Raw genomic sequence first — 13,198 nt, forward strand, 5'->3', positions numbered from 1 at the left:
GTGGCAGCAGTACTCCATCCTTGGACGTACTTGGCTTTTATATTAGCAATACACATGAAAAAATTTAAATTTAAAATATTTCAATATTGGTGTATATATAAAAAGAGCTTGATAAGCTAAGAAAGAATCTTAAAATTTTTTAAATCCAATTAAAATCAAGGAAGTTATGACTATTTTTATGCCCTGCGTGTTTGGATATTTTCCCTCTTTAAGACCATATGCATTTTGTCACATTTTTTGCACTACTTTTTCAGTAAAAATGCTATATCTTTGTTAAAACACAAGACTAAGTAATGAAATTTTCCATATAAGTGTATTTTTGTGCAAGGAATCTGAATATGCTACTGAAAATTTCCAGAAATGAATGGTTTCCAAATAATCTACAATAAATGCACATAAATATGCTGCGATTGCTTAAAAATGCCATGTATTCATTAAAACAAAAGAAGTTAGAGAACTCAAAGTTTAGTTGTAATGCATTTTATGTGCCAAAAACTGAAATCGAAACTAGGATTGGTTAAAAATGAATATATTGCAATATTTCTTTGGTATTATTGTAGATTAATACCTTCTGCTACCCCTCCCCATCTGACCACCTCTCCAAAATATGTGATTCTACCTTTATAGGCATTTGCATGTGAACAACTTGAAAAACTTTAATAAAAGATAAACAAAAATTATTTTAGAATTTAGTGTAAAATGATTTCCCATTTTGAATTATTCAAGCGTTTTAGGGCAGTTACCCCCCTTTTTTTCTATGATAGATAAATCCTGGGTGTTTTTTTGTTTGTTTGTTTTCTAAAAGGCAATTATGCATGGTTTTAAGAGGGTCTTTGTGCAATTATGAGAAGGTGGGGAGGTTGCCACTCCGACTTTGGTTAATGATAGGGCTAAGGAAAATTATGTGTGAACATCCTGAAGACTTGATAGAAACAAAACAAAAACAATTTTAGAATTTAGAGTGGGGGTTGGTTTCACATAAATGTAAAATAATTCACCATTTCCAGATGATCCTAGCGTTTTAGGACAGTTGACCAATTTATTTTTTTATGGTAGATTATTCATGTGTACTTCATTTAAACGTTTTTTATGCTTTTTTTTTTACGCTTACATGAACTCACAGAGGAAGTTTGTTTAGTGGGGAGCTCTGCCACTTGTACTTAGCGTTATTGTTAAGGCTAAAGGTTTTAGGAGGAGGCTTGCCACTCATACCTAGGATTAGACATAGAATTAAGCAAGTTTTTTTGTTTTTTTTAAGAGGGTGTTTGATACCCATTGTGAAACTTTACAAGAATTATGATAAACAGACAAAAAATAAATGTTATTTAAAAAAGTGAGATCCCTCTAACAGAAAACATGATGCTTGGAAAAATATCAAGTATTTAAATTCTATTTAAATATAAAAAAAAGAAACAAGTTTTTGCTAAAGCTGACAAATTGTTAAAAATTTTGAATTAATGTTATTTTGATTTTTAATAACATTTCATGTCTTTTCCTACCGTTTTTATTTTTTAACTGAGCACCTCCTACACATATTTAAATATTGATTATTTTTTTTATTTTATTTTTAATAATCGGGTAGATTAGTTTCCATTCAATAATAATTCACTGAAAACATTTTTTAAGGGACGAAAATTAGAAGTGTGTGTATCGTTTGTACACGTGAACCAAAACAATGATAGTTCACATTTTCATTTGTTAAAATATTTAAAAATTTACTACTACCCAATTTTTAAAAATATTTCTATTGTTGATAACAAAATAGCTCTAACTAAACATGTAAGAGTTTTTATTTATAAGCAGATTTTCAATTTAAAAAAAAAAATCGATTTGAAATAAAAATAAACAACAAAAACAAAACGTCTGTTTACGCCATGTTATTGCTGCTACTGCTACTATCACTACTACTACAGAAGTCTTGATTCAAATTCATAACGATTTTTTTCAGATACTATGTTTTTAAATTGCTACGTACCACTAGAGAAAACACTGTCGAATCATCTTTTTAACGAATAAAAAACATAGTAAAAAGATTGTTTTATTTAATAGTGAGTGTTCAAAGAAAATTTTTTCCAAAATTTTCAATACTCATCATTTTGAAATCTTTTTTTAACGCAACAAAAAAACGAGTCGTGAAATGAATTTCGGACACTCGAAATTATTAAAAATGACATCTCTTTTGGCTAATTTCCAAATTTCATTAAAAAATTCTTCACAGAAACACGGTACGAATGTTTAGAAATCAGCGGGGGGGGGGGGTCCGTTACAAAATCTTACCGAAAATGCCGTTTTATGATGTTCACATTTTTATCACTTTATTTGCTTAAAACTCTAAAAATATATAATGTATGTTATTATTTACTAATTCATTTTGAAAGTATATTCATTTATGAACAGAACGGTGGTATTTTGAAAACTTAAAGTGCTTTGGTTTTTAAAATATGACTATTTTAGCAGAAACCCCTTGAAATCTGGGTATCCAAAGCGTTTTAACGGCCATGTGTATTGCTGTTTATATAGATAGAGAATTGCATCAGTAGTGAGATATCTTCTGGAGCAGTAGAAGGATCCCACCATTTTCCCAGCGACCTTGGCAACAGACTTGATGTAAGTGTTCCACTTCAGATCAGGAGTAAAGGTCAAACCCAGAAGCTTGTAAAAACATGGAGCCTCCCCAAGACGAGAGCCATCCATTTCAATTGATGCCAGATGGGGATCAGTGTTGATGATGTAAAGATAGGAGCTTGGTTTTAGATGCATTAAAAGTAACCAGCCATCTCTTCCCCCACTGTACCACGTGCTCAAGATCAGAGGAGAGAGAATCAGAGAGAACATTGTCATTTACGGCCTTTGATGTGTTGCCATAGATGGTCGTGTCATCAGCATAGATGTCAGCGAATGATTTAAGTATGTGTTTTGGGAGATCATTGATGTAGATCAGGAAGAGAATTGGGCCCAGAATGGACCCCTGAGGGACTCCAGCATTAATACTGTGGACCTCTGATTTCTGCCCATCAACCACTACTCTTATGAGTCTATTAGAGAGATCCAATTTAATAATTGAGAAAACATTTCCAGTTATACAATAGCTGGAAATCTTGTGAAGTAGGCCCTTATGCCATACCTTATCGAAGGCCTTTGATATGTCAAGAGCAATTGCCCTAGAAAGGAAGCTTTTGTCGAGAGATTCACTAATCCTATGAGATATAGCCGTTAGCACATCTGCTGTAGATCTAGCAGAACAGAAACCATATTGCGTGTCACTAAGGTTATTTCTGCTGAGGTGTTTGACTACTTTTCTATTTAATATGGTTTCCAGCAGCTTACTCATGGCACACAGGAGACTTATTGGTGTGTACTGAGAGGGAGATGACTTATCACCTGAATTCTTAAATACAAGGCATACTGATGAGGTTTTCCAGGGTGTTGGAAAGCACTTCTCCTTAAGACAACACTTAAACAGTTCTGTAAGTATGGGGGCAAGTTCTGGTTGAAGCTTTTTTTCCAACACTATAATTGGAATGCCGTCAGGGCCAGTTACTTTACTGGAACCAAGGTTCTTGATTATCTTGGCGACCTCATGCACAGATATTTGTATGTTGCATAGCATGTTGTCTGTTATAGGAGGAAATACGGAGAGTTGATAGCCTTCGTCACATAGGGTAGAATTAGCTCCAAAGTTCTTGGCAAATAGTTTGGCCTTGTCTGATGCTGACGAGATTACCTCTGGTCCATTAATGATGGTTGAGATAGAACGCACGCTTCTGTTCAGGATTCTGTTTGCTATTTGCCAAAACCAAGCCGCTGCTCAGCTACTTTGGATTTAACAGACTGAGCATATAGTTCTCTCGCATTTTTTATTACTCTCTTACAGTGGTTGCTGGCAGTCCTGAAAGCAGCTTTAGTCTCAGTGCATCTATTACGTTGGTAGCTATAGAAAAAGTGATTTCTATGCGCGATGGTAGCAGCACATTCTGGGGAGAACCATAGCTGGCTGTTAGGTTTTTGTTGGAATTTTTTGGATGGTATGAATCAGTTTATACCTACAATTAACCATTCGATCAGGTCTAATACTATAGAGGACACTTTTTTAAACATGGAATGCAGAAGTAGATCAGATATGAATGTACAGAAGCTATCCCAGTCAGCCATAGAGTATCGATATACAGTACGGTGGAGAGGTATGTCTGAAGACTTATTACATTTCATTTTTATCTTAACTGGTACAATGGAGTGGTCGGAGGATCCCAGAGGAGATAGAACAGAGCATGAACATAGTTCAGGGGAAGTTGTGAGAAAAAGGTCTAGAAGGCTTGCCTACTGACCGGTAGTATCGGGCACACAGGTGGGTTTGTGAATAATCTGAGTGAGGTCATAGGCAATGGCAAAATCATGACGGAACCACCCCTCATCATCTGTCTTATTAAAGTGGGTCAGCCATTCCACATTATGGACATTGAAGTCACCGCAAATGCGAATGTTAGCCGAGGGATGTGCAGACAGGATCTGGTCTATTTTCTCAGATATGCTCTTAAAGATAGTAATCCCGCTGTTGTGGGGGCGATAGAGGGCAAATATAAATGTGGTGATGTAAGCAAGTGCAACCCGGAAGCACATATAAGGTAAATTAGGGTCTTCTTTGGAGATATCCCTACCACACGGAAAGCCATCTTTAATGTAGGCACATATTCCATGCCCATGGCGATCTTTGGGGGAGGGTGGTCAGATTTAGATGTTGTTAGAGTATCCTATAATTATGAACTCATCTGCGGAAGTGGTCGGCCTTATACCAGTTTTGCTTAGAAATAATATGTCTGATTTCAGCTCCTGTAATTGGGTTTCAAACTCTGGAAGGTTGGATTGTAGACCCCTGATGTTGGAGGATGGGGTTCTAGGTTTATTCGTGTTTTTTTTGTGGAGATATTTCATGTTGAGGTTTTGGGAATTTGTGGAACAGGTCGACAGACTTGGTTAGAGCAGGAAAGTAAGAGAGAAAAAGACAGGAAATTTTTTTTTTTTGTAGCACATGATAAAGTAAAGGCATAATAATAGTATGGCATCAAGAGGCCCCCCCCCAGAAACTACTGCATGGTTTAGAATCTATTCACCAAATGGCAATACAGCAGCCCCAGTACTTTGCACCTGCTGATAGCACAGCTTCCTTGGTGGTTAATCCAAGGTTCGGGTCCCTGACTATCAGGCGGATAACGTCAGCCCAGATGAAACGTTTTACCTCTAACATTCTTACTAATTGACATGGCCACAAGGATAGACATAGAAACAAAATTTCCGACATCTCAGGCTACTGTTCACAAAGTACTACTGACCTGGAAAGCAGCTTTTTCTTCACCCTTTGTCAGAAAAATCACTCGTTGGAAATGAGGATTGAAGGACAAAAAAGGATAAGCAAGAGTTACTGGAGCTGCCGATAACACATCCACATGCATTATCTACTCTCCATTTAAAAAAAAAAAGAAAAGGTAAGAAGGACTTATTAATGCGTGGATGTTTTTGGCTTTATTTACCTTGAGTTAGAATGTTCCAGCTTCTAACTTTCCCTCATAATTAAAATACGATAATGGAACTTTTATCGATTTGTGAAATCGGGTTATTTTGTATTAATTTAGATTTGAAGAACTCATTTAAAAACTGGCTTTTAGTTGGACATACAAACAGACAGGTAAAAGATAACTTTTTAGGGATTTGTTGTGTATATTTGAGGTTTTAGCTGGACATACAAACAACTGTCTTTTATGACAATCAAATATTTTGGATGTTTCTTCAGTAAGATTTCTGAACAACTAAAATCCTGCTTCAAAACTTTGTCACATGATAAAGCCAACCAGCCAAATGCGCTTCCAATTTATTGTGCAACAGTTGACCACCAAATAACATTAAAAAATTTAAATCTCTACCAACACATTTTATTTCCAGCTTGTTCCAGAATTTTCCAAACGATCATGATTATGTTTCTTCATGTTTGAGTGATGAAATTGAACGCCTGCTTTGTTGGGATCAGTATCCGCAAGATGAAGATTATCACAGATATTTGAGGGCAGTTGTGGATGCAATGTTGAGCATCTTTGAAAATTTTCCATTAGGTGAGTATTTAATCCATACACAACGGATTTGCTCTTCTGCGTGTTTAAAAAAGAAAGGAAAAAAATACTTTCTCTCTGTTATGCCTCTTTGGTGCAAAGTTTATCTCACTTGACACTATGATTTGGATCCATATAAATACCTGTGTTTGTTATAAAAAGAAGCTGTAGTTTTGCAATCAACTTGTGACATGGTACATTGTCTTGGTGAAAAAACTTTTTTTCTTTTTCATTTGTGTCTTTTTTTTTTCTTTTTTTTTTTTTTGTAATTTCTTCACATGCGTCAATAATTATATATATTCACCATTGATGTTTCTTTTTTCTCAAAATAATTGATGACCAAAATACTTCGTGCATCCTAAAATACAGAGGTCAAAACCTTACCTTTTGGTTGCATTGGATGACTTTTGCCTGTTGCTGTTCACTTAGCTGACTGCCAGTTTGACTCTGGAATGAAGTGGTGTATCTGTTTCATACATTGTCACATATTGAAACTCCTTTTTTGTTGCATTGAATCAGTTGCAAACAATATTCTGAATCATCATGTTTTTTTTTGTTTGTTTTTTTTTTACTTTTTTTTTGTTTGTTTTTCCGATTCTTTAAAAATTTGTAATTATTTAATTATAAGATTGTTATTTTCCCCGATTTTCATAAAAACACATGTTAAATATGCAGATATTTTCCTAAACATCAAAATACACTTGTGGAGAGTGATCTATCGATTTTAATCTTACTGGTATTTTAAAATCAATAAATATTTATTATTTCATCATTATTATCAGCAGTGGAAGATTTTACTTTAAACAAAATCAAATAAAAAAAGACAATTAAAAGAATTGTTTTGGCATCAGAAAATAGGCATCAATTTTTCCTGATACCAATTCTGATTAATCGTCCCAATACTAATATATATACATGTCTAAATTTGTGTATCATCTAATGGTAGAAAATGTTCTCCTAATGAATGTGTGTGTGTGTGTATATATATAAAATTTGATTGTCTACATATAAATGTTTAAACAAGACATATAACTGATAACATTAAGGGACAAATAATAGTCTCTGGGGTTTTACATTGGCCAATGAAGAAACGTACCTGGTTCATCTTTGGTCTTGATTTGATGGATTTTCGGAAAAGCTGCAAGTGGAGATTTGTACAACTCAGTCTTGTAGGTATATACAGCAGCTTTATTTACAGAATGGTTCCGCCATTGGAAAGCTGCAATGCTGGTCCTAGATTTTTACATTAGACATTTTCCCCTACTTGGTGAACAGTCTTTCTCCCTCTGGCTACCGACTAGATGTGCTCTCTCTGACTCCCAACTCTTGACTAAATGATACATGCCTTTCAAGTTCTCTCCTAAAATCTATGTCATCTTAAGTGACCTCCACATCTGACTTTAGAAGTCAGACCTATTTTTAAATTATTGTTTGTGTTCTAACATTCTTTTCTATTAAAACATCTTAACATAAATAATTTATTTTGCTATAACATTCTATTTCTACAAATATTATAGCAAGCATAATAATCATCGACCAGTACACCTTTCGGCATTGTCCGGCAATATCTTACATGTAGCTGCCTACATGCCATAGTTTTCTATCTCTTTAAATCTTCTGATATTTTGAACATTGTCAGTATGCAATATTGCCTTTCTTCTCTCTAACAATAGAATTAAATAATGATATGTTTTTAGCATTATTTTTATCTGACAAGCTTTGTTTACTTTTTCAGCATATATGAGACTCCATTTAACCCCTCTTGTAAATCAGTTATCACTGAACATAATTTGTATATTTTCATTTTCTGTGTTAACTTCTACAATTAAATATCTCCTTTTTTGCAATGTTATTAAGTTTACGGCTCTCTCTCTGGGTTTTAGTAAACCCCTCGTCTGTGCCTTGTCTTCTTTTTGTATTTACGTGTTTCTGAAACAATGGTTCCATTTCTTTTCAGTTTTACCTTGTTCTAAATTTAATAAACCTGTGTTTTAAAAGAAAATACCATGCTTCAGAGGATTAATTGTTGATAGTTTATCTGACCATCAAAGTTTGCACATATTTCCATGAAACATACATGCAACCTAGAAGCAGTACACTATCAAAATCTTAACTTTTTTCATTAAGTCATGTTTTTTTTTATTTGTTTTTTTTTTTTTCGTTTTTTTTTTTTCGTTTTTTTTTTTTTTTGTTTTTTTTTTTTTAATTTTAATATATTTCTTTTTGCAGGTGAAAAATGTTTGAAACCATTTTCTCTCTGTGGTAAGTAATTTCATTTCATATCTTGGTTCATCCAGAATTTTCCCCCCATATTAAAAAGAAAACAAAAATAAAGGAAAATCTGTAATGATTTATGTGCTGGTGACAAAGCAAAATATCATATTCCAAAAGTCATATAAATTGATCAAGTAGTTTTATTTTTAACTAAGAAAATCAAATTTATGAGTAAACGAGAAAGGACTGTTTCACGTCGCTATCTTAAAGAAAAAAAGGAAGATAACACAAGAATAATTCCAACTTGCAAGGTCAGCCTTGTAATATCTATGATTAATCATTTATTGCTTAAAATTGTTTTAAAATCATTTCTTTTATAAAGCTAAAACTACTTGATTAATTTATGTGATTTTTTTTAAACATGATCTTTTCATTCCCTCATAAAGACTTTTCTGTATTTTTGTTTTTAAGCAATCAGATTAAATTGACATGCCCTTTGCTAATCCTGTTTTCTTCTAAAAATAAAAACTTATGTTGTGATGGGACGATTTTAATATTATGATACTGATTCCAATTCTTTTGAAATTTCTAACTATAAGTTGCTGGTTTTTGGGGAGGTGGAGGAGTCAGATTACCGCAAAAAAAAAAACATGTAATCGTGTTTTCAGGAACATGAAAATAGATTTGTTGGTGATCTATAAATTTTATTTTTACTAGTAGTTTAAAATCAAATATTCATCATTATATGATTAATTCAAGCCATGAAAAATTTTGTTTTAGACAAAGAAATTAAAACAGTAAAAAGAATTTTGGTGTATCAGAAAATATGGATAATTTTTTCTGACTCGGATACCCCTAAAAATTCCGATTTTCTTTTTTCTTTTTTTTTTTTTCTCAATTCCGAATAATCGTCCCAACACTATTTATATGACTATAGTGTATTGATTTTATTTGCCATTTCTTACTGATGTTGTATTCATTAAGATGATGCCCTTCTCAGCAGAGTCATTTCATGAGTGACGAAAATGTGCATCCAGTCTCTTCACTTGCGCTAAACGACAAAAGTATTTAGAATTCTTACTCATGCCTGTCTTATTCCTTGTTCATCCTCATTGTTACACTTATTGCTAGGTTTATCCTCACTTCACTTTACAGGTCGAGTCTCTTTTATTGGTCCCCTGACAAATTAATTCCATTTGTTTGTATGCACTTTTCTTAATAACCATGCCCCAGATTTTTTTTTTAAATTTTGCACAAATATTAGTCATGGTGAAAGTAAATTTTTGTCAGAATAGATTTTCCAGGATAAATCTGGTTGCCACCCCTAGGGGGTATTATAGAGGTAAAATTGCCCTCAAATCGTTTATCTGTTCACACCTTTCTCAATGATCATGCATTGGATGTTTTTGAAATTTTGCACAAATATTAGTCATGGTGAAAGTAAATTTTTGTCAGAATAGATTTTCCAGGATAAATCTGGTTGCCACCCCTAGGGGGTATTATAGAGGTAAAATTGCCCTCAAATCGTTTATCTGTTCACACCTTTCTCAATGATCATGCATTGGATGTTTTTGAAATTTTGCACAAATATTAGTCATGGTGAAAGTAAATTTTTGTCAGAATAGATTTTCCAGGATAAATCTGGTTGCCACCCCTAGGGGGTATTATAGAGGTAAAATTGCCCTCAAATCGTTTATCTGTTCACACCTTTCTCAATGATCATGCATTGGATGTTTTTGAAATTTTGCACAAATATTAGTCATGGTGAAAGCAGTAAACTGAGAGGAAATTCCAAAGTTGAACATTTCAAAAGTACAAACTCTTAGAGTAGAAGGCTTTCTGGCATATGGGGGACTTTTACAGTGAAGGTGTGGGATTTTTCTGGGTTAGTTGGGGGTATGTACGTAAGAGGATACAAGTGCTGCGAGTGCATCAATGCACATTCCATTAAAATACTTGTAAAACAGGCACGGGGATGCAACATTGCAGAGATGGGACAGGGGTGGGAGCTTGCTTTATAGTGATGGGTCTCTTAGATTGGAAACTCTTTCTGAACCCTGTGAAAGGGAGAGACTAGTGGTAAACGCACCAGCCCAAATATGGAAACAATACTCCATGCAAATGGTGCCTTTGTAGATATACAAAATACTGTGAAGTGTGAGTAGTTTGCTATATTTCCACTCAAATGTGTATTTAATGCTATCCTCGAACCCCCTCGTTGTCCATCCATGTTATCTCACTAGTCACAGGGCAAACTCTCACGTAATAAAAAAAAAATTTTCCCAAGTATTTTGATTATTGTAAAATTTAATTGAAGTTTTTTGTTACAACCTAATGTAATTGCGAGAGGATGGAGTAAATTCTGGGCACTTCTATCATTACTAACTAGCAGAGCATTGCTTTTGTCAACCAAGGGAAGAGTTTATCAGGCATGTCTACAATGCATGATGTATGGAAGTGAAACCTAGCCAGTGAAAGAAATGATACGAGAATGATACAATGGATATGATGTGATTACTAATGACAGGCTTAGATCTGATGACCTCAGAGAAAAATTAAATGTGGACAATATAGGGAGAAGTGTGCAGAACAGGAGACTTTGATGGTATGGCCATGTTAAAAGAATGGAGGATTGTTCTTGGATTAGTAGATGTAGAACAGTTGAGGTAGCAGATTCAGTTCATAGGGGAAGGCCAAGGATAAGATGGGAGGAAACGATAAGGATGAACTTGAAAGAGGGATAAATAAAGACCTGGCCAGAGATAGTTTAGCTTAGAAGTTCTTAAAGCCGGCCAATACATTTTAGGATATAAAACGGATGTTAAATCGAATACGATGATAATTATCATTGTTATCAATTCTGCACGAAATTCAGTGATTTGTTTTTTTTGTTTGTTTTATTTATTTGCGGACTATTATCCTCATCTTTTATAGTTGTTGTTTAACGACGTTTCAGTCAATTATTCCTCTGGCCTTTGTCAGGCTGTTAACTGCAAGGGGGAATCTTCAACTGCATCTTCAGTAATTACTACTTTCTGTAGTTGTCATCTCACCACATTTTGGCCAACTAATCCTCTGGCCGGTTTTGGGTAGGATTGAAACCACTATCTTCAGACAATGCTTACCTGGAACTAGAGATTCAACATCTCTATCCACTGCGCCGTGACCCCCGAAGAATTCCTATCCTGTCGCGGTTAACAACTTGACGAAGACCAGAGAAATAGTTTTACTGGTAGTTAGGGGCCAAAACGTTGTGATGAGGATAATAGTCCGCAAATAAATAAAATATACAAATTACTCATCTCAAAAGAATTCCAATAATTTTCTTTTTGTTTTGTTTTTGTTTCTTTTATTTTATTTTGCAATTTGTCACTGAAGATTTCCTTCTCTTAGTGTTATCAGATCAGCTTGTCTGAAGGTACTAGCCTCTTGACCTATAATTTGAACTAAAAGTTGACTTTTTTTTTTTCCTTTTCCTTTGCAAAACTCAATTATGCTCTTCAAAAACAATTTTCCTCTATAAAACAACTAAACCAAACACCATGAATAAACATTTAACAATATAAAGAATTTGAAGCATGAAAACCTTTTTATCAAAATAATTGGATTTGGCATTAAATAATAATATTCAATGTTTCTGTATTGAAAAAATGATTTGAAAGTTGATTTTTCAACTCGATACTTGACCAACGTCTGCTTTGCTCAATCATAAAATTCTTGCAATGTAAATTTTTGTTGTTTTTTAAAAAGAAATAACCATAAATTATAAATGATGCACTGATACTCTGATGTACATATCATTTTTTTAAATTTTTTATTAGGGCTGCGTTTCTTGTCCCAGGCCCTCCAAAAGTTTTTGGATACTTTCAGGTGAATATTATTTGCTGCTTGTGTATTTAAAATAATAAATAATTTAAAGTAATAAATACACCTTGCCCAATTGGATATTAAAAAAAATGCATTGTAATTTTATTTTTTTACCCTTTTTCACACCAAAAATGGCATATTGTCACTTGGAACATAAGAGGTTTTAATTGGGATTGTGTCTAACAGAGGACTATGGGGAGTTGAGCAGCAAGATATCTGTTCACATTACATTTAAACTTCTGCATGTTAACAGTCAGGGAAGCAGGATAGAAGGAGGGAATTTCAAAGTCTAGCAGTCTAAGAGAAGAAACTATGATTATTGGCTTACAAATTAGTTATTTAAATGGAACCACTATTGCTAATTTTCAAGAGTCAAGTGCCCCCCCCCTCCCCGTTATTTGTGTGCGTGACAGCTTTCCTGAATTCATTTTGTTTTTACAGCATACTTTTTGGTTTTTTGAAAAAGAAGTATCTCTTAAAATAACAAACCGATAATATATATATATGTGCATGCACACACATGCATATAAAGGATTTTGTTAAAAGGAAAATAAATTTTTGACAGAAATAAATTGGTGTTTGTATGGAATGAATAGATTGAGGAAATAAAGTATCGAAATATTACCAAAAAACATATTTAAAATATTTTTTGTTTTCAATATTTCTACTCCATACACCCATCCTGGAATTGAAATATTGGAGGGAGGTTAATACATTAAGTATGTTTTAGTGTTGATATTTGATAGTTTAAGTGTGAAATCTGAAACTGGGATCATCAGCTGTTTACCATGTAGATGTTTCGGAGGTTTTAAAAAAAAAAAAAAAAAATGACAGCTATTAAATTCATGGCTCTCCAGTGGAAAATCGATTAACCTAATAACAAAATGTAGACACAATCCAGTTATTATTTCACTAATATAAATTAACTTATATAATAAGTAAATAAATAATAGGTATAATAATACTATTAAAGGATTATTCTTAAGAGCTATTTTGTGATGTGTTAGCATATAGAATTA

At 33.5% G+C, this 13,198-nt stretch overlaps 1 protein-coding gene across 1 annotated transcript in view; it reads left to right on the forward strand.

The window, feature by feature from the left end:
• Positions 1–13,198, forward strand: part of LOC145248170 (tRNA (32-2'-O)-methyltransferase regulator THADA-like) — a 165,857-nt gene that overhangs the window by 21,403 nt on the left and 131,256 nt on the right. Inside the window, exons 4-6 of the mRNA XM_080110009.1 lie at positions 5,935–6,101; positions 8,328–8,360; positions 12,134–12,182. Coding sequence (XP_079966135.1) covers positions 5,935–6,101; positions 8,328–8,360; positions 12,134–12,182 — 249 coding nt within the window. The remainder of the gene's footprint in view (positions 1–5,934; positions 6,102–8,327; positions 8,361–12,133; positions 12,183–13,198) is intronic.

The sequence above is a fragment of the Euprymna scolopes genome, chromosome 26, assembly GCF_053919585.1.
Source record: "Euprymna scolopes isolate OS-2025 chromosome 26, ASM5391958v1, whole genome shotgun sequence".
Classification (NCBI taxonomy): Eukaryota; Metazoa; Mollusca; class Cephalopoda; order Sepiida; family Sepiolidae; genus Euprymna; species Euprymna scolopes.